The 22,956-nt window shown below is 40.4% G+C and overlaps 1 protein-coding gene across 1 annotated transcript; it reads left to right on the top strand.

The window, feature by feature from the left end:
• Positions 1 to 1,880: 1,880 nt before the first annotated feature.
• LOC119652036 (four-domain proteases inhibitor-like) lies at positions 1,881 to 10,883 on the top strand. The gene is made up of 6 exons (XM_038055971.1): positions 1,881 to 2,030; positions 2,543 to 2,689; positions 2,760 to 2,987; positions 10,263 to 10,412; positions 10,479 to 10,709; positions 10,783 to 10,883. Exons 1-6 carry the CDS (start codon positions 1,997 to 1,999, stop codon positions 10,845 to 10,847), a joined length of 855 nt encoding a protein of 284 aa, XP_037911899.1. The 5' UTR covers positions 1,881 to 1,996; the 3' UTR covers positions 10,848 to 10,883.
• Positions 10,884 to 22,956: the final 12,073 nt, after the last annotated feature.

The following is a 22,956-nucleotide window of genomic DNA, read 5'->3' as shown; positions in this document are numbered from 1 at the left end:
AAGGTCGTGTACAATTTTACCTTGGCTATGCTATCATAGGTCACCTTAAAGTAGATGTTGAGATGGTGCAACTGGTGGTAAACAATTTTTCCATCAATTGGGCATGGGTTGATCATGTTTTTGGGGTATTGGGCTATACGCGCTAGCAATATAGAAGAGAATATCTATATTTTTAAAATTGCTATACTAAGCGATATCTATGTATCCAGTACAATGGTCCACCACGGTCTACACCACCACAAATACACAAGTGATATTTACCTTTTTATGTATGGGGCAAATAGCGCCTCGTCACTAGTCATCACGTATTGATTTGCTGTGCCAAACCTTAAGTGTAAGTTGATGAGCCGCTTGGTGTAATTATTTGACTCCATATTTACTCAATTTACCTGCAATGGAATCGGCTCCTGGCGAGTTACGATTCTTAATCCGATGAATTGTATGGACCATTTCTTTCATGCCAGATAGTGACATCATTTCTCAATCGCCTACAGTTGGCAGGACCTTCACTCCGTTGATATTCTGCTTGTTGAGCAATTCATCAAAATACTCAACCCATCGCTCCAATTTGGTAATATGTTTGTCTCGATAGAATGAGCATTGAGGTATATGGCTTTATCCTGCTGACTTGTTGGTGAAACTGTTGGTTCTCTCAGGAATCCTTCTTCTTTCTGGACAGTAGTTTATTTGCTGGGTTGAGTTAGCGGCTAGTCCCTGCGCGCCTGTGTTCTCTGAAATTGCTGCATTGCGCGGTGTGTAGCCTTCTTCCGTTTCATCGCAAGTTTGCAACCATAATCGAACCAGTTGCTCCGACTTTTTTTTGCGACTGGGGCAAAACACATTTGTGGCCATACCGAGGCAAATGTTCTTTAGGTGGTTTCGAAGCTCATTTATTGATGCTTCATTCCTAGTACAATTGATAGGTGCGATTATTGTGGCATTCATTTCTCCTTTATGAGTTTTATTGAGAGTTTTGTTTGAATTTGCTCTCACTTGATTTTTCTGCCGATGCTTCATCTTTAAGGGCTCTAGTTCCTGCGGTCATTGGTGCATCTATTTGTACCCTTCGTGTTAGGTGTTCATCCTCGCCTGATTCGAGGGCAGGGCATAAGAGCAGGTTTCCTTTTTTTGGTTGGCTACGAACCTACTCCGAGCACATGGTTTACAGAATGACCATTGTAATATATGGAAACCGGTATTTGTTCAGCGCATTTCTTGTAACAAAATGACAGCGGCCTTATATTGGCATAGTCTAAAAGCTCTCGTTCTATAAACAAATGCGTAAATTGCTTTTTTTTCTTTGCCTTCAGTGATTTTATAACAGGCAGTTTTCCTGGATGGGGTTGTCAGTTTTATCTAACACCCAACCTGCAGGGCTAGTTAACAGAGTTTGTCCCGTTTTTAGGTACTCACAATCTTCTCTGTTCAAAGTTTTTCGTTATGAAACAATTTTCAGCAATTACCATGTAGAAATGCATATCGAATTTGGTAGCAGAGCTGTTGGTGTTGGTTTTGCAAGTGGCTCGGTATATGGCTATTACGTTAACATTGTCAATTCTAAATTGAATTAAGGTATTTCCTGGATTTTGAGAACGCAGCCACTTTTTACAAATTATGTTTTGGACCAAACAGTTTTCTCAACAAGGAGCTGATTAATTTGTTTCAACATCCTGGTTTGAGGCAGTAAAGAGGTTTCTATTCATCCTTTGAGTGCTTTGTCAACATTCGTATACAAAATTCAACTTTGATAAGATACTTAGAAAATCACTTTATCTTTTAATACAACGAACGGAATTTTAATACAATGTTATCATTGAATTGTAGCTTCAATAAATGCGAAAGATATATTTTTTAGAAAATAGATCAAATTTTGTATTCAGTGATATCAATGATTAAAAATTATGCGATAAAAATGCGAATGCGTGCTGCATTTGGATTGGTATAAAAAGGCGACACCCTCGTTCATTATCAAAGTTTAGTGTTGTTTGCAGCCATAATGATTAAGATCACGCTAATTTGTCTTTCTTTTGGTAAGTCTTTTCTTGGGCTCAGTACATACGTTCGTGTTCTTTAAATGTAGTGCTAGGGTCGACATTTTGAGGATTTCGGGATTTAAATTTAAGTCCGACAGAAGTATATACGATTATCGGTGATATATTATATTCTATCTTGCACGAAGGACATGGTGCAGTTGCACGTATGACATTCTGCAAGGATTGTAATTACGTGAACAATATTTATAATACGAATTTGGGAATAGTAAGTACCAGCAAGTGTCATCTTTTAACCGATTTATTGCTTCGCTAAGGTCTCCTGTGCAAGTTACACTACAAAATGGACTTTACTACCAAAGTTTTGACGGAAGACCGACGTGCTCTACACAGGCAGTGCGTATATTACTATGACGTGCAAGGTTCCTTAATTCCATGTGCTTCTTTAAGAAAATTCCATTAGATGTCAATATTACTTTAAACTTTAGTTGTTACTTTATTCGTATCTTTATCTCTTTATATATTTTTTTTTTGAAATTTCGTTTTTCCAGCTTTTGCATTGGGAGCTGAGCCATTGCTTTGCGTGCGTTTTTGTGAAAATGAAAGTGCAAAATTGACTTGCGCCACCAATGGTGATAATTACTTGCTTTTCAAGAACGAATGCGAGCTTAAAAATAAGGAATGTACTAGTGGAGAAAGTACGTTATTTATGGATTATCTCCAATAATTGATAGACTGAAATATTCACATCACTTTCTTTATTTAAAGCGTGGACTACAACTTCCTTAACTAGATGCCTGAAAACTGTTACCCCAATCAAGGGGCCAATAATTGAAATCCCGGAAAAACCAGTTTTGTTGTCACAGAGAGCTGGATGTGTAGTGCCCTGTAATTTGCTATATAAACCAATTTGCGGATATGATGGAAATGAATACAGAACGTTCGACAATGATTGCTTCATGGCCGCCGCAAATTGCAATAGGGATGCAAGTACAAGTGAGAATTGTCATTTATGCTTTTTGTAGGTATATTTTCTAATATTTATCTCATTTCCACAGGTTTCCTTGCTGTTGTGCCTGAAAAGTGCAACATTGAACCTGTCAGTTTAAATTGATTTTATTGTTTTTGAAATTGAACAATAAAGTTGTAAATGCACTTCAATTGGCCTTTTAGTTTCGATTTATATAAGTATTTTCTGATAGAGAGACGGGGGATAGCATATAAGTACCCCTAAACAAGTTGGGGTACCGGAACTTGGCTGCTTCAGGGACGAAGGTTTTTCTTTTCGCAGATAGCTAAAAATTCAAAATATTCTTCATATATTTCCAAACTTTTCGATATATCTAAGTATGGAAGATGCTCGTCCTAAACAAATAGACATTGCCTATAATCACATACTGATGAGTAGATACGAGTATGCAAGTATATATGCACATCATCATCATCGGCGCGACAACCGGTATTCGGTCTAGGCCTGCCTTAATAAGGAACTCCAGACATCCCGGTTTTGCGACGAGGTCCACCAATTCGATATCCCTAAAAGCTGTCTGGCGTCCTGACCTACGCCATTGCCCTACCATAGATATTGCCCTTATAGACTTTCCGGGCTGGATAATCCTCATCCATACGGATTAAGCGCCCCGCCCAGTGTAACTTATATACGCACATACCTGTCTAAATTTGTAGTACACATTTAAATATTTCCACTTTACTCCATGCGCCAATGCCAAAGCAGCCATGTGTGCTTATACAGGGGTACAGGATAAGTCGACCTAGATCCGTTAAGGGCGTGTAGTATCATCATTTCCGACTGATTTCACTATGAAACACCCTACTCCAAATAAAACCATTTTCGAGATACTCGAGTTTTAATTTTTTTTATAAAAATGACCGATTTTTCCGCTATTGAATTAAATATTTTTAAATATGTGACTCTTATTTTTATTATTTAAGTTTTACATGTAGAATAAGATGCTTTATGACCTCAATAACCATAAATGTACGAATTTAACTAAATAGGTCGTTGAAGACGATTGAAAGTTAAAAAAGTTAGTACAAATTTGAAAAGTTTAATTTTCTTTACTGGATATCTAAAAAAAAATATGGCAACCGCTTTGCGGATGTGCCTCAAAATATCTACGTTTTATCAGTTATCATAGAAAAAACTTAGCTTCTTATGCTACAAGGGATTTAAAAATAATGACGTTATCCCGGCCGTCGAGTACCGGATGTGAGGGTGTTCGACGGAGTTTATCGAAGACTTCGAGAAACTGGCACTGTTTTAAGACGACGTACAGACTTGGGAAGACCACGTGTCATTGGTGACGACGAAGAACAAGATAATGAGATAGTGGAACGATTTATGATAGATTAGATCCAACCGCTTCCACTAATATTGTTGCCCGTGAACTGGAAAGTGTGGTTTACAGTACATTCAGGCCTATACCCATACCATTGTACGCCGGTACAAGCTATCGAAGGAGGAGATCCTGCGAGAAGGTTAGATTTCTGCAGATTTGTGCTAAATGCTGATGTGGAAGACCCGGATTTCCATTAAAATAACATTGTAGACTGATGAATCAAAATTTGATAAAGGATCCCACCTTATGAATTATCACAACGCTCACTATTGCGCCCCAAAAGAACAAGGAGATCCCAATAAGAAGGGAGTTAAGGGGTCATAACATAGATTCAGCGTAAATGTGTGAATAGACATCATTTCTAATCATTTGATTGGGTCTTACTTTCTCCCTGATAATTTAAACTGCGAAGATTACGAAAATTTCCTGAGAGGTGACCTAGGTAACTTACTGGAGGATCTCCCACTCAATCTACTTCAAGACATGGTTTCAGCATGCTGTCTGCCCTTATCATTTCAGGTGAAGTGTTAGAGACACAAATTATCCCATCAAATGGGCTGGACGAGGTGAGTCTTACCCTGACCAGCCAGAAGTCCAGACCTAACCCCCGCGGATTTTTATGTGAGCTCAACCCAATTTCATGAGTTGAAGTTCTGAAAGAAAGAATAATTAATGCGGCGAATGAAATAAGAACGACTTTGAACACTGGTGTAGTAAAAAGTGGACTTCGCAAAAGAGCCCGAAAATGTGTGCAAAACAGAGGTGGACATGTTGAACGTGAAATTTAGAGATATTTTATTCGAACATAAAAGTTAAATAAATATTCTATTGTAATCATCTATTTTTTTATTTAGTTATCTATGTTCAGAGAATGAATTACATTAAACAGGTGCCATTATTTTTAAATCCCACGTAGGATAAGAAGCTTTTTCTATCAGTTTAAATAAAACCCTAGATTGTTATATCTCGTTGGATAGCTGATAAAACGTAGATATTTTTAGGCACATCCACAAAGCAGTTGGCATATCTAAACTTTTTAAATTTGTACTAACTTTTTTAACTTTTAATCGTCTACAACAACCTATTTAGTTGACTTACGTACAATTATGGTTATTGAGGTCATGTGCATTGGACCCCCATATAATGTAAATAATAATAATAAAAGATGTTAAATAATAATAATAAGAGTCTAAAGATTTCAAAATATCTAATTCAGTAGCGGAAAAATCGGTCATTTTTATAAAAAAAATTAAAATTCGAGTATGTCGAAAACGGTTTACTTTGGAGTAGGGTGTTTCATAGTGAAATCAGTCTGAAATGATACTACTTGTTTTTAACGAATACAGGTCGACTTATCCCTCTAACCCTGTATATAAGTAAAAGTCGCACAGTGAAGGCGAACTCATCAAATCCTGCGGAGTAGTCAATGGCGGGCTTAGGACCACTCATCCCTAAACAAATAACTACAATAACTAAGAAAGGAAGACTAAAATGTACTCCACCTTCATGTGAGTTCGTTCTATATGATAATGACGTCACTCACGCCTTTGAGTATATTGGATTCACGTGGAATACAAAATATTGATTTTCTATAACTCAGTAATAGCTACATTGCCTCTTATATTATTATATATGCTGATGCTAAATTCAGAAGATTTAAGATGAATTTAAGGGGGATTTTCGTGTAACTTTCTAAATTATGGTAATATGTTTTTTTTAGGAATTTGGGAGTCCTAAGTCCACATCCACTTAATTCTGGACCGGGCCCGATGGAGACCAACTTGCTCCCACTCTTTATGGTCGACGGACTCCTGTTTTTGAGTTTAACGTCGAAGGTTCAAAAAGTAAAAGAGGGACGAAAACGGCTACGGTTTCGTACCAGGGCAGAGGAACTCATCAGACGTTGCCTCACCTTTGGCCTTGGAGCAGCATGGTCGAAGCTGTTCGCAGATGTTATACTTCCCTTTTTTAATTCGCAAAACACGACAAGAGTGCGAATTATATTCAATGTCAATCCGCTCACAGTTCGGACCAAAGCTTGGCCGCCGACTTCGCAATTCCTAAAAAAAATTGTCTAGCTCCAGTCAAGCTTTGGTCCAAACTGTGAGCGGATTGACATTGAATATAATTCGATTTACGTTAAATATAATTCGCATCCTTGTCATGTTTTGCGAATTATAAGGGAGGGAGCGTATAATATCTGCAGGCCGCTTCGGTCACGCTGCTCCCAGGGCAGAGGTGAGGAAGCGTCTGATGAATCGCCTTTGTTTTGGTACCAAACCGTAGCCATTTTCGTCCGTTTCGTCCTTATAGTAATATGCTGCTCTTAACTTTATCTCTGCTTACATGTATAAAGATGCTGTGTTTCATTCAATATCAAAATTGAGATCAGTTTCGAAAAGTAATCTAGCTCTTTCATTTCTCTTTTCTCCAAATCCATATTCTGTGGAAAAAAATGTTGCAACACTTTTTACATATATGGGAAGGCCCCTTTAATTCTAACGTAAAGTGATGTCGTTCGTTGCATATAAAGGGACACATAGACCACAGATTCCCACAAATCTTCATGGCCATAGGTTTAGCCGTTTCCGAGTAAATCGGGTGTGACGAATAGACAGCGAGAAAGACGACCGGACAGACAGACCGAGAGATGGATGGACAGACATCAAATCAACTTGGCAATGTCTTCAAAGTTTTGTAGTAAACAAAATCTTATTAAAATCGGTTAGCCACAGCCCCAATACAAGTGAGTTACATTGCTCCATGTGAAACTTAATGGAGGGTCTTCATACACGTGAAAAACAGGTGCAAATTCTTTTTTACCGAATTACCATGTGAGGTAATAAGACCAGACGTTAATTTTAACATCAGTTGCAAGGGGGAGGAGTGTGGGACCCTGAAAGGGGTCAATTACTTCAGGCTCCGCTCACAGAAAACACATAAATGAAAAATTTGAAAAAAATATGGGGGTCCATGCACACGGTATCTAAGCCTCGAAATAATCTGCGCGACGATATTTTTCTTCTTTTTCTTCAGCCTTTGCCCCGTTCACAAGTGGGCTCGGCGCGTCGTGATCGGTTGTGGCACTTTGTTTTGCCAAAGACCTGATTTGGATGTAGTCGCGAGGGTATGAAATCCCCATCCGGCGTATTAAGCCACCGTTAATTCGGCACATCTTTTGGTCACTTACTATCGACTCTGATGTTCACCAATCTTGGCTGGTGAATTCTCGTGACCACGAATTACGCGATCATACCATTGAAGATGTCTCCCTCGCAATTTTGCCACGATCGGTGCAACCCCGTATCGATCGCGGATATCCTCATTCCGGATGTAATGGAGGCGTATTACGCTACTAGTCCAACGCAAACTGTTCGTCTACATTCCGCGAGGCGCTGTTAATTGTTTTTTATAGTCGGCAACACTATGAACCATACATTTAATAATAGTATATTATCTTATTTTGGAAAGTCACTTGCTAAGCTTGGTCTGAACATCGAAGTCGATGGTAAACGACCAAAAGGCAGGCCGAAACAACGGTTGCTTAATAAGCTGGATGGGGATTTAAAAGTCTAGAGATTGGAGCCAAAGGGCGAAACCAACCACGAAGAGCGGACCCCGCTTGTGAACGGGACAAAGGGTAAAAAAAGAAGAAGACCGTATTTTGGAAATTTACTGTGACTTCCCTTGAGTTCATTATGTGGCAATATTGCGAGCTATGTTTTAATCGATTTAGCAATCCATCAGCTCTTTCGCATGTATGAGGAGCCCCCTCTTATACTCAACACAAAAGGGCGCCACTTGCTATATGTAAAGGGATTCACAGACCATACTAGACTCAACAGTCGTATAGATTCCAGACCACTTTCCGGACTAGTCAAACTTCATAAAAATTGAATCAACTCGCCACTGGAAAGTCATGAGCTGATCAATAAAGGACTTTCACTATCAGTGAATTGGATACCGGATTTTACCTAATACTAGCACCAAATACCATGCATTTTGGCTTAGTTGGAGATGTTAGCTTAGTGGAGGGAACATAACAAGGCAGGGCAGAGGCTCTGGCAGAAGGTATTGAATGCTTGGTTACACGTTAATGGAGAGAGGAGGTGGGTCCAGTTGATTGTTGCCAGGATTGAATTCAGACCTCTGAAATTTGCCTTAAGAAAGTGAAAGTAGGCGTGTGCATGATAGGGGAGTGTAGTTGGGTGATTTGAGCATCAAATTTGAGAGCAGCAACGTGAGATGCAGCCACAGGATTAGGAAAGGCATCGCGTAGGAAGGTTGGAGAGAACAAGATCAAGAGTGAGGTTTAAGAGGTTTACGTAATTTTTGGAAAGGTTAAATTGAAGGGCAGCGTAGGTGTTCATGAAAGAGGATAAAGAAAGGGTAGGAGGGAATTATTAGGGAGGGAATGCTGGGAGTAGCAAACGCAGAATGGTTAGGAAGGTTAGCACAGGGGACAGTTAGTTAGGATATCTGCAAATCTGTCGAAGAAATCGGGGGGCGGACACAGGGAAAATATACACAGGATATGATAAAGGGGCATATATTTCGCGGAGAAAACGATGGTTTCTGCACGGAAAAGCAATTTAGCAATTATCAGAGCAGCTCCGCCGACTGACCTGGCAAGTGCAGCGCAGCCTCTGTAACTACGAAAGGCAGAACAACCTATGAGGAGTTTGGAATATATGGATGTGAAACATGGACCCTAACACAAACTTTATTTGGTCAATACCTTCTAGAGGAGACTCTTGTGGAGAATAATAGGAAGATGACCAACGGCGAATCATACAAAACCATAAGTTGTATCAAATATTTGACGACCCTGCAGTTTTCATATTAATAAAACTTTGAAAGTTGCGATAGGCTGGCCAGATTTTACGTATGGACGACATTCGGATACCCAAAAGGGTGTGCGAAGGCATAGTAAAAGGACGAATATCGGTAAGAAAATCCCAAAAGCGATGGGTAGATTCTGCTGATGAAAACGGCGTATCACTGGTCGAATTTCGAAACTGGAGGATGCAATCGATGGATCGAAATGATTGAGAATACATGCTTGGCCTTTGGCAACAGGACCTCAGGTCTCTTAGATTATCTGAATGCTACCAATTGGATCTGAAGGTCAGAGCAATGTAAGTATTGGACACCATATTTCAATCTCTAAAGAGATGTAATTAGTTTGCCGTAAGACAGCGCAAGTGAGTTAATTTAGTTTGGATAAGTTTTTACAGAGCAGCCAGTTAAGACAATCATCAGAATCGATAGGAGACAATACTAAATACTGTTGGTGGAAAATTTTTGCACCTATAAAATTTCTATTCCTAATTTTTTTTATCGTAAGCAATTTGCTTTTCATGATTCATTCAATTGACGAACCAATTTATGTTTTGCGTACGAAACAATGTTATCAGTGGAGCGAAATTTTCCCAGATACACTTAAAATCGAAATCCAATCTTCATTAATAGGCACTTCATATTTTCAAATAATGCAGTTTGTTCATGAATAATTATTGTAGATAAGAAGTATATTAATAAATGATATGAAAAGGGTGCAGCCATTTTTTTTCCTCTTTAGTCAATTTCGAGGCATTTATAAGTTCTGGAGCACCCGGGGATGGTTCATTAGCAGCCAGAATGTCCTCAGTTACGATTATCAGTGTCTTTTTTGGTGAGTCTTCATTCTGAGATGTTATTTTAATTTCTGCCAGTGTTTAATTTATTAAATTTATAAAAATATGTTCTTCTTAAATGAAAAGCATATGTCTCGTTTCTATTTGCTGCAAATAATGCTCTATTGTTTAGCAAGTTAAATAAAATTAAAAACCTGTAATGAATTAACAATTTGGATCCGGCCGCTTTTAGCCACTTTCTTTACCAAATATTTCTCCTAAATTAATTTCCGCAGCTTGCATTTTGGGAGCAAATGCTGGGTCACTATGCCTACGTCCTTGCCCACAGCAAGATATAAATCCCATTTGTGCAACAAATGGTGAAGTTAAAAATTTCTTTTTGAACGAATGCGAACTTCAGAATGCAGAGTGTGCTGATGGAGCGGGTAAGTTTCTTGATTATGAATTTTACTAAATATTTAAATAAATTGTGAATAAATTTTATCATACAGTTTGGAAGAAGATCAAAGTTGAAGAATGTTTGGTAATCTTAAGTGCTCCAATCGCCAGAGCAGAAGAGAAGCCAACAATTGTTAATATTCCTTGCGGATTATGCACCATGAATTACAGTCCAGTATGCGGATATGATGGAAATGAATTCAAAGTTTTTGGAAATGGATGCACCTTGAATCAGCAAAATTGTCTGGCGAAGATTAACGCAAGTGAAGGTGAAGAAGTTTCAAGTAAGTGAGATAGTTCTTGCACAGGTTGATTGTTGCATTCACCTTGCCATTTACCTTCTATTTATGATTATAGGTTTCCTCGCTGTTGAGCCAGAAAAATGTAACATCAAACCAATAACGTTCCCAAAATTAAACTAAAGAGCAGCATAAGCAATAAAGAAACTGCAAATTGTACTTGGTTCCTTATTTCAAGAATTTTCTGTAAGAGACCGGGGCTGGAGATATTTTCCCTTCAACGCTCTATCAAATGTCATGAAATGTGCTTTTCCAATGTATCTTTTGGATATTCAAGTTAAAAATAACACTTTAGTATTGGGTTTGTACTCTACGCTCGTAAATTTCCTTTCTCTAGCTGTTTCAGTCAAAAACCAAATGGGAAATTCGATCTAAAGCTAAATGTGTACAATGAATACAAGTTCATCCTTTAAAATGGTTTATTGTGATGTAACCTTGTTAAAAGTTCCAACACCTGCTAAAAAATCCATTATATCATTTTCATGCAGTATATTTCTACTATATTTTCATCCGATTGTACTACATCTACGTAAAGGGATTTTCTCGGAATAGTGTCCGTTTCACCGAAAATAACCCTTCGTCTTTAATACTCCCACTACAGAATAGATGCAGTACAAAGTCCTACATATCGTGCACAAAAGCCAGCGTCTCCTGTAAAAAGTTGCTTTATATCTAACATTTCCATTCAGATGGGATTCATCATAATCTTCTGTAACGCGGCTTCATTTTTATTTTAGCATCTGTAAACAAATAATAGCACCAGCTTTGAGGACATGTTATTATCCTTATAGTGCAATTTGCCGTAATCGCATTGTTGCGGTATATCAGAAGTTTCGTTAGATTTAATCTAATCCATTAAAAGTATTGCAATATTTAGGAATATTATTTGATTATGTGGCGGTGGAATTTGTCTTTGTGTCTGTGGGGTAGGTGTGTTCTCTGCTTTGTAACACAATTTTAAAGTGGTTTATTACATATGGTTGCTATTATGCAGAATAAAGCGTCAACCAAACCTAGGCGCCATCGTTCGTGATTCGCTGAAATCTGCTTCAACTTCGCCAGGACTTCTCTAGACACTCGCACTCTTCTTCTACTATTCTGGGCCTTGTGCTCTTGGAGCGAGCCACTCGTTGGTCATCTTGGGAGAGTGGATTCGACTGTATGGCGTAGCCAGCAAAGTATTTATCGCTTCTTCTTAATGTGTGACCCCACTTCCGCCTTCCAGTCGCATTGGTCACAGAGCAGTCACCTGTGCGCCGATCAAGTTCTTTATTTGAAATAATATCAGGCCAGTGTACTTCGATGGTACGTCGGATGCAAGTGTTCACGAAGGCTTGGAGCCTTCCAGTAACGCTGTTGGTCACTTTCATTTGATATTTTCATATTGCAACCCAGAAAGGACACTAACGCAGATCAGTCTCAACTCGATCTTGGTATTGAGATAATTATAATCTCAGGTTTTAGACAGGGCAGCAAAAGCAGATCTGTTGTTAATGCGTTGAGCGGCATCTAGTTTGGTGTCGTTGAGAGAAACTGCGCTCCCTAGATATACAAATTGATCGACGCCTTCGATGCTCTGTTTAATAATGCAGGCAGAGCGAATGCAATAACCCATGAGACTGAGAATCTTGGTTTTGTTGGTATTCAGTATTTTCAGGCCAACACCACTTCCCGCTCTTTCCTTATCCAAAGCCACATATGTCATCAGTGTGTGTGTTTGAGGTGGGGGAGAGGCAAAGCCTCTGAATACTCATACCCTAGTGGTCTATTGTACTCGATTCCCCCGTCCAACGGAATATCCTGGATTCGTTTATGTATCGCAGGATTTCCGTTAGTGGATGTAATTCTACCCGTTGCAGTTGTAGCACATCAGCACCAAAAATCTGATGTCTGATGTATCAATAGGCGGGGCATTCACATAGAAAATGTTCCGTGGATATCGCTTTATCATTACAGAGAATTCCCATTGTGAAGATACGTATGCCCAACTAGTGAATTATGGCCTGTCAGAATGCCAACAATATTTCTGCAAGAGTTCCTGCTTTTCGACAAGATCAACTCTGCGTATGTTTGTCTAGTTCTGACAGGAACAGTATGGTGTGTTTAGCAGCATGAAGGCGTAGTGATCTGTCATTATGGGAAGCTTGTTCCCAGTTTTTGATAGCAACATTAGCCAATGCTACTGACACCCCAGTTGCTGGTTCCATGCAAGCTCTTTCGTGATGAGGTATACACTTCTGAAATCATTAAGATCAGCGGCGCCTTCCACTTTCCTGACTAGAGCGATAATAACACCTTTTGTCATGGTGCACACTACGTTAAACTTCCCGGGATTTCAGACGATATTAGAGTTCGAGCGCCCGGCCATGATTTCGCAATCGGCTAGATCTTATCGTGCGTAGCGAGACAAAAGTAATATTTTCAGGCGGATTACTCAGTATATCTCCGGTCCGATCAGCAGGATAGTTCTCCCATTGTCGAGCGTGCGATGTTGAGCTTGGGAGTCACAGCTCTCCAACCCTGCGTGAAGTAGTGGATTTAGCTGTAAGCGAAAGTAAGCGATCATCAGGTGGTTGTCTATTTCGAAGCCGATATCGACCCGATTTCTCGTACGGCGTCGGTCAGTTGAAACCTTACTGACTTTATGGGAGGTTCTGTGCTCAAATCATGACGGGGTGGTGGAAGTAACAAAAATGCACAAACCATGTCCTTGCAAGGTGTTATCAGAGCCCATCGTGGCATTCATATTCATTGGTACATAGCACTGTACAATTGTGATACTCGCTGATCTGAACCGGAATTTGGCAATCAGAATCCTGCTAGAAATCGGCTCCAGGTCAAGAGAGCGCTCTTGCGGTGGCCGTCAGAAACAATTCGATACGGGATTCACGTCTGCTACTACTCGGCTTTTCCGGAGTGCAAAAGTATATTGCTCCAAGGCTTATATCGGTGGTATTCTCGCTCGAGTTGGAGAAAGCGAGTATTCTGGAAGCCCTTGCTATCGTTGCGCACATTTCACATCGTCTGTTTTCGATAGTCAAAGGTCTTCGGTGTGAGTTGATTCCATATTCGAGGCATTGTTGACGTTTCGGTAGCAGTAACGTTTCGAAATTTGAAGTTGCTATCTTCTTTAATCGCCTCTTACGACAAGCAGGGAAGACTTTGAATGTATCATTAAAGCCAACTCACATTGTTAATAAGACAAATGTGAATGAGCGGTTGGGCCTAGCTTGGCCAGAAGCTAACACTGACAGAATCTATGTAAACGCTGTTTCGTAGAAATTACACGTGGTCGTTTAGGCATTTATAATGAATTATGGGGTAGAGGATTATCAGGTAGTCATCCGGGCTATTGTCAGCTAAGACGAGTAACAAGAAGACTACATACGTTTCTTGGCGCATTGCTTGAATTTGTATCGCGGAAGAAAAGCATTGCACATATCCGACGATCATCAATTACTTGCGGGTGAATAGTTCTGCTGATCGTTTTGATGGAGTTGGTGGTGAGTGTGTAATGCAGGAGATAGCCGAACATACACAAGAAAACTATCTAGGCATCACTGACACACGCCAGTTAGAAACTCGATTTGCTCCATCCGAATGTAATATCCTTGTTGCAGAACTAGCTAACATATTAGAATATTTAAGTTTTTAAGGTTCGTTTGTGTTTACTTAGGTTCATCTGTACCGAAGTACCTGTGGGTAATGTCAAGTTTCTCCGCTAGCCCTCTATGAAATGTTGCAACGAAATTGGCTTGCATGTCTCTGTATTAGCCTGTCTTGGGAAAAGAAGCCGATTGACTGGGCATTTTAGTCCAGCCACCTACAAAATTTCACGTCTTCGTCAATTTAAAGTGATAGTCCGTTTTGATTTTGCATTTGGGTGGAACCAAACTCAAAACATTAGGAAACCCACGAAATGGGAAAATACTAATAAATTTACCGGTTAGGTTACAATAGGTTACAATATAATGAGAAATCATCCGCGGAGTCCTAAAACTCAGACCCAAATGTTTGGATCGAGGAATAGAAAATCTACGATGGATCGCATTCTCATCAGATGCGTTATCAAGCTTCAAACTGCGTTTAGGTGCGGCCTTCTAACAACCCCGTATAATCGATAGAGAGAGGGGCATATTGCCACTGTACGCTCTTACAAATCACCGGAGTTTTCGGTATGTCTCCAAATCAAATGTTGAACTTTTACTTGCATGATTCGAAAGTAAAACTGTACTTAATACTTGCACTGAAATTTAATGCGTTGGGTATCAAGTAGTAACCCCCTGGGGTTGTTTGCGGTAAAGCGACTTCCAATTTTTTTGGAACACACGAAACAAAAATTTGGAAAAAGCAATTTTATTTCAGTCTTAAGAAACGTTTTTATCAAGAAGTGAGGAGATTATTGCCTGAAATGAAAAAAGGTTCTGTGAAAAGGAGGAGGATCTTATGGGTATGTTTCCTATAGAGGAAGCATTTAATATTTAATCCATGAATAATTATAACCTGTTTGTTCCCTCTTTTTTACTGGATAAACTTCGTAGGTGTGTCTTTCGGAATTTAGACTGCTTATGGGATGCTTGTTTCGAATTTTTGAAGGAAGTAATTACTGCTTCCTGTTCGACATGGAAGAAACTCAACCCTCTTTTGCATGCGAGATTTCACTTCCTTTTACGGCGGCGTGATCAGGTGTCGAATCTAGATATGGAGTTCAAACGAGCCTGAAAGGCTGCTGTATATTGTCAAAGAAAAAAGCGCTTCTCTTGTTTTTACCTTCTCCAGAACCCTGTTTCATTTTTCAGCTTTCGGTGCAACAGATTTCAGTATACACTGCCACTTATTATTCCAGTCTGTCCAAGCTTTCTTTGCGTTTGAGGGTAACTTTTTATAATCTACCAAATAATTGAATGGTTATCCGAGAATTAGAAGGCAAGAACTAAGTCCAGTTCTTCTTAAATTTATGTAGCCTACTGGTTCCAAGCCCAGCTAAAAAAGGAGAGTTCGAGGTAACGTACTTTGTACTATCTTTAGCAAAGCAAAAATAAAATGGTGAGATCAAGGAAAGGACTACTCCGCTGCTGTAAATCCTGCTTGATCTCCCTAACAGGTCTCGTGATAGGCCAACCAAGGAATCGCATTCAATGCTTTTAAAAAAATGATCGTGCCATTGATTACAAAAATTCGGAGAAATGCTGGAACGTTCAACTCAGGAAACGCGGTGGGACGGTTCCCGGTCCTGTTGAGATATGAGAAAGGGTTTTTAACGCTTGGATGTCATTAGGAAGTAAGATGGAACTAAAGAAACACATGTCTGCACACTGAATATTGATATTCTCACCGAAAAGATGGAGGAACTGGTAAGAGTCCTTCTGAAGAGGCGCGTTGACATTTATGCTCTACAATAAACTCGATGATGTGGTGCCAAAAACGGCGACATAAAACGCGAACATGGTAAAAGTTGCTACAAACTTCTCTATTTTGGTAGGCTATGCACTGGCTGATGATGCACATTCACGGTGATATAATATTAGCCGATCGCACGATTCATTTCTTCGCCGCATACGCACTATAGGCAGGTCGACCCGATGCCGAGAAAGATGCCATCTGGCGACTACTTGACATAAAGAATTGCTTGTCAATGACTACATCATCATTGCGGATGTATTTAATGGCCATGTATGTGAAAAATCAGAATGTGCCATGGGAGACAAACCATTTTCTCCCATGACACATTCTGATTTTACATGCAATTAGGGTGGCGACCGTATGGGCGACTTTGCGTCGATGGTAACGATTTCATGGGAAAAGGAATTTCTACAATTGCCAAACACTACAAATTCGCCCGAAATGTGCATCATCAGCCAGTGCATACCGTACTGTCTCTGAACCGGCCGTGATGGTGATCGTTGGAGTGATCCCCGTTGCACTTCTTGCTGGGAAGCGTCAGGCCATATACAAGCGCAAGGGAGATGAGCCAAGGGAGGTGGTTGCTGGCGAAGAACGACAACACACTCTAGACGAGTGGCAGCTCTCTTGGCAAAATGAAACTAGAGGCAGATGGACTGCGCGGCTCATCGGCAACTTAGGTGCGTGGCTGAATCGGAAGCATGGTGAGACTGACTATTTCCTTACCCAATTTTTCAGTGGGCATGGAAGTTTTCAGTCTTACCTGCACAAGATTGGAAAGGCGCGTTCTCCGGATTGTGTGTTTTGCAATGGAGTTGTGGACGACGCCCACCACACTTATTTTTCTTGTGGAAGGTGGGATGGGGTTCGTCAGCAGCTTCTCGTCGCTAAGAAGATAGAACTCGACCGGTGGAGGAGCCGGATGGCAGGGGGTTCCTTGAACTGACAGTTCCCTTCCTCCTCTCCCCTCCCGTCGGTGAAAGGAATTCCCTGATTTGAAGGCTCTGCAAGGCGGGAGAGTTCGGGGACTAGCCTGAAATAATGTGACAAACGGTTCCAGGATAGCTCTCTGACGATGGGGTGGTCTTTAGTTGGTAGTCCGACGACATACCGAATCGGGAGTCCAACACCGTGTGCGTAAATGCATTCAACTACCTTACACTCGACATTTGGGACAATTCCCTTGACAACGTTTTATTGTGCCGTCCCCACATAATCGAGGAATGCGATCAAATCCGCATCTACAAGGGATTCATCTGCATTGGCTTTTGTGTCAGTCCTCATGTATTCTTCGGATATTTGGGTTCTTAACAAGGAAAGTTCGACCTCTTCCTCGCGTTTGGGACAAGAATCCTTCGAAGAATTTTTGGTCAACTGTAAGAGGATGCAGGATTCCGTAGCCTATATAACGAAGAAATGTATCGGCGATACCATGACCGCCTGGTTGTGGATAAAATTCGGCTAAACATTTTGCGATAGGCGGGTCATCTAATCTGTATGGGGAAAGATGATAAAGTCCGGAAAGTCTGTAAGGGTAATATCTATGGTAGAAAAACGAGACGTGACAGACCCTGGCTGAGGTGGAGCGATCGCGTAGGCCAGGGTGCCAGACAGCTTCTAGGGATATCGAATGGGTGGATCTTGGCGTTAAACCGGGATGTCTGGATTGCCTCACTAAGGCAGCTCTAGACCGCATATCGGCTGTTGCGATGTCAATGATGACGATGATCGTCGACAGGATGCTTCCAGTAAATGGTGGCATAGGGCCCTTGAGTCAATACTTTTTTTTTTAATGGTAGAACAAAATGCTTTTTCGAATGGGTTCTATGAAATCTTATCTAAATCCATACATACGAGCATAAGGAATATAGAGTGTTTCTGCTTTAAAATGGTTTATTATGATATAAATTTGTTAAAAGTTTCACCATCTGCTAAAAAGCCATTTGTATCCTTTTCCTTGAGTATATTCCTGCTTTCTGTCGAATGTACCATCAGATGGGAGTGTGAATTTCCTTTGGACAGTGCCTCTTTCATCTAAAACAACCCTTTATCCTTCGTACTCCCATTACAAAGCATATACAAAGTTCTATGTACCATTCATAAAAGCCAGTGTATGACGCTGTGATTCTATAAAAAGTTGCTTTATAACATTTTCGTTTACACGAGATCCATCATAATCATACGAGACGTGGCTTTATTTTTACCTTAGCATCTGTAATCAAATAACAACAACAACTATGGGGACATGTTATTATCCTAATAGTGCAATTTATCATAATTGCATAGTCGTGGTTTTGTAAAACTTTTGTTAGATTTAGTGTAATCCATTTAGGGGCATTGCAGGAGCTTTACACGCAATGAGACGAAAAATTACATGTAAAAATATTGTGTGCGGATGGAGGAGGTTGAATTTATTTTTATTAGGTGGGACATGACGGAATCCTTATGTGAAAAGTGTGTAGGAAGACTCTGGAAAGAGGGGGCGACTGAAATGCATTTATTATCTTTTAAAACCGAAAGAAATATGGATCAAGTTGCAGCTGTTTAATGTTTGATATGGCTCACTGAACTTGGGTAAGTTTTTTTTTCGGAGAATACGTCTCCAAACATTTCCTCAGGGAGCAATCTTTTACCATAAGTAATTAACATAAAATCCAGTAAAAAGTTGTAATTTGAGCAGACAATCTTTGTAAAGGAAGCACTCATGCCAGAAACAAAACGCTGAAGCTGTTTTTTTGGCGGTGCTAAAATTATTTACTTCTACTTATTTAGTCTACTTAGTTGCTACTATTTCTACTCAAACATCACCTTTAATTACATTATCAACATTGAATATTAATACTTGGCAGCCGATGTTACCAAATATTACTTATCACAAGAATAATTTTCCCTGCGTTTATCACATTCATAGTAAAGTGTATCGCGGCGCCAAATATGTAAGTTGGATTTCTACCAAGCTTTTCGTTATGATGATCCTCGTTCAAACCTATACTACTGCAATTTCGGGGCTGTAGGTTCGCAGAAAATTTTCGAAAATTAATAATTTACTATTATTAGCTTTATTCAAGCGAACATCGTTACGTAGGGTATTTAGAGGCCTTGGTACCATGTACATGGACCATCATAATTTTTTAAATTTCTGGGTTAGAATGGGTCCTTGAAGTAAGTGCCGGTAGTTATGTCTCTATGCCAAATTCTATTTGATCTCTCTTGGTAACAGTTCCCGCGACAGGCTGACCTAGAAAATTCATCCAATGTCGTTAAAAATTAAATGATCGGATTGAGTAAGACTGAGCCAGGGAGATATGCTAGGAAGGTCCTGCCAAGAAATGGGCAAGGGTTCTTAACGCGTCAGGACGTAAGTAAGTTAGTTCGAGCAAAACAAATACGTGTCAGGGCGCTAAATATTGGCAGCCTAACTGGAAAGACTGAGGAACTCGCAGGAGCCCTTCGAAAAACGCGCGTTGATATCTGCGCTCGACAAGAAACCCGATGGTTTGGTGCTAAAAGCTGCGACATAGAACGCGAACGTAATAAAAATGGCTAAGACCCAATACGGTTTTGGCATTACTACCTCAGAGTGTTTCCGTGACGCCATTAAAGAAGATTACCAACCATTACGAATGTGGAAGAATTGTGGAACCAAATTAAAGACGCGATCAACAAAGCGGTCCCTGCAAGCCTCTGGGTCACCAAGCTAGGTAAATGGTTTATCTACTTGGCTTTACAATGACGAAGTTGAAAGGATGGTTCGTGAAAAATTTCAAGTTTCTCAACGATTGGCAAATTTATAAAAATGCCAATCGGGTAGCAAAGAAAGCGATCGCTGTCACCCGACCCGAGCAGTCTATTACGAACTGGACCCTCAGAATGGTGAGAGAGGTCTCTATCGACTTGCCAAAAGCCGACACAGACGCACACAGGAAATCGAACACTTCTGTTGCGTTAATGACAAGAAGGGTACTTTACTTGTCGACCGACGAGCCGCGACGGATAGATGGTGAGAATATTTCGAGCTGATTTCAACTGAAGAATGTGTTCATCTTCCACTTCTATAAGCATTGTCGACATTTGGAGCAATTGCTGAGGTCGTGCAAGCAATAAAACGGATGAAATCGAAGAAACCCACAGGACCTGACAACATAGCATCTGAGCTCCGAAAAAGAGAGAAGAACTGGGACTCAACACTATGCTTCAATTAATTCCACAATCGGGTTATTGAGGAAAGTATAATACCATCTGATTGGCAAGAAAGTACCACAGTTCCAACATGAGGAAGCAAAGTTACTCCAGCAGGATGTTCGCGAAATCGTTGAAATAACCGTGAATCAAGCCGGATTTGTCAAGAACTGCAGAACTACTGACGCAATACACACTGCGCGGTTACTCATGGAGAATCACTGTGAGAAATATCGCCCTCTTCACATTGCATTTCAAGATCTGGAGAAAGCGTTTGACAGTGCGCTAAACGAACTGATCTGGTGTGCTCTACGACAACGCTTAGTACCAGAAGAACTCGTGCGGTGGGTTCAATTGCTCTACCATGATCCGAAAACTAAAGTTCGAAGTGTGGCGGGTGTATCAAAACCGCTTCGTGTCTCTGTTGGTGTGCATCAGGGAAGCGCCCTCTCACGACTTCTCTTTGCTCTTGTTATGGACACTGTCATACAGGACATCCAACGTCCCGCGCCCGATACGTTGCTTTATGCAGATGATGTTTTCTTTGTGTCTAATAGCAAAAATGGTCTCGAGCAACTTGTCCAAAAATGGAATGATCGCCGTATGCAACACGGTCTTAGATTGAATTTAAACAAAACTGAATTTTTGTCGACCGATATCCATGCACCGATCCTGAAAAAATTGCCAGCCGGGGTGTCTTCGCTGGTCGCTAATGAGAATTCACTTGCTAAGATTAGTCTAAGCATCGAAGTTGATGGTAAACTACCAAAAGGCCAGCCAAAAAAACAGTGGCTTGATACGCTGGATGGGGATTTGACAGCCTCGCAATTGCATCCAAATCAGGCTTTTGATAGAACCAAATGGTGAAACCGATCACGATGAACTGAGCTGTTCTATCGGTACCGTTTGCATAGTTAATATTTCCCTTCCTTGTTTGACGCTTACACCTACTAGAACCTATTATAAATATGGTGCAGAGTTTTCGAATATACTTTTGAAGCAGTTTCAAGTTTGCTGACTGATTTGAGAAAAAAGGTTCTCGTTCTAAGCAGTTTCTAGAACTCATCTCCAATATAATAATTATACTGTTCTTGTTGAAGGAGAGGTTCAAGCAGTCGGATGGGATATCAACTGACTTGTTACAATCTGGAGTTTTTAATGCTTAGTGCACGGACGCCAGCTACGCGTCTCTCTCTATATCTGGCAATAAGGGTTAGTCCTCTGCCAATTGACTTTTCCGAACGTTTCTTTCCAACTTGGTTAGCTCCCTCATGGGAGTTTTATATTGGCGTTTATATCCCAATTGCAAGGGGAAGCCTCTAAAGTGAAGCCCTTAAGTGGAAATTCAATAAAAAATAAAGAGAGAAGCTTTATGAACCTTTAAATTAGTCTTAGTCAATGCGTGATATGCCAAAATAAAGGAGTTGCCTCAAAAGAATGGGCCCAGTTTTCGAGTCGAAGTTAAAAAGGAGTATTAAGCCAAGATGCAATCTTTCATGGTTTCCCTTAGTTTATTCCTTCAAATATTTGATTTCAAGGTTGTCTTTTGTCGAGTCAATTGTAGGATTGATGAATTTTTTTTGAAATGTGGTTATTGGTAACATTCATGTGGGACACAGCGTGCTAACCACACTTGTCATTAATCGTTGTCTGTTTCGGGTGCTTGACTTCAGCCGGCTTTCCGAGGCACTTGTACTCTTCTTTCACTATTCAAGATTCAATTACATAGTATAACCGGCAATGGAATTGTCGGCTTAAATATCCTATCACAAGAGAATGTAGGTAGGAAGAATAGGATAACCTGTCATCCTGAGAGTCTTGATTTTGTTGATGTTTGTTTTCAGTCCAAATGTACTTGCCTCTCTTTTCAAATCCAAAACCATTTGGGAAAGGTACATGATCCGCTGAAAGAGCATGTCATGGTCCCCGCGAAGAGCTTCACTGATCACAAGAAGAAATAATAACGGTGACTAAATGTAAGACTCACGGACTTCGCTTTGGACTGCAAATTCCTCTGAGATTTTATTTCTATGCAGCACGTAACATTTCGCATCATCATATGTCGCCTCCAATGATTCGTAGGGCCTTGATGTAATCAATGCAGGGGGATCTGAAGCGGAAACCGACCTGCTATCTGTCCGCCAAGCTTTCGAGATGTTCCTTAATGTGTTTGAGGATTATTTTAGCTATTATCTTGGTGACGGCAAGGAGCACGCAGATAGCTTTCAAATTGTTACACTCAAGGCGGGTGCCATTTTCGAAATCTTAACGATCATCCTTCTCTTTCACTCTTTGGAAAAAGTTTCGAATTTCCAGGATTTCCGGACGATTGGAACTATAGAAGCTGCAGGTGGAACGATAATATGTTAACTCGGCGGGGAGACCTTCTAGCCCAACGTCTTTTCTTAGTTTAAGTGCATTGATGGCTCAAATGATTCCTTCTCTGCTTGGAGCCCGTATCCGCATGTTACTGTGACAGGCGATTTCATCAAGTAGAGAAGGAACCTCATCGGATGCGATACAGGTAAAAACCGTGGTGAAGTGTTCGTTTCACTTCGTGAGCTCCTCGTCATCGTAGATGAGGAGTCTACTGTTAATGACCTATCGAAAGATTTACGACCACATGTACGCACTTTCGTGATGCGGTATA

Source organism: Hermetia illucens, chromosome 3, assembly GCF_905115235.1.
Source record: "Hermetia illucens chromosome 3, iHerIll2.2.curated.20191125, whole genome shotgun sequence".
Taxonomy (NCBI): domain Eukaryota; kingdom Metazoa; phylum Arthropoda; class Insecta; order Diptera; family Stratiomyidae; genus Hermetia; species Hermetia illucens.
This window is presented reverse-complemented; position numbering and strand designations above follow the sequence as displayed.

Excerpts from the sequence above, each read along its gene's own strand:
- LOC119652036 (XM_038055971.1), top strand. The coding sequence starts at position 1,997 with ATGATTAAGATCACGCTAATTTGTCTTTCTTTTG. Across the intron at positions 2,690-2,759 it reads GGAATGTACTAGTGGAGAAA|CGTGGACTACAACTTCCTTA; the intron begins GTACGTTATTTA and ends CTTTATTTAAAG. Across the intron at positions 2,988-10,262 it reads CAATAGGGATGCAAGTACAA|CTTGCATTTTGGGAGCAAAT; the intron begins GTGAGAATTGTC and ends TAATTTCCGCAG.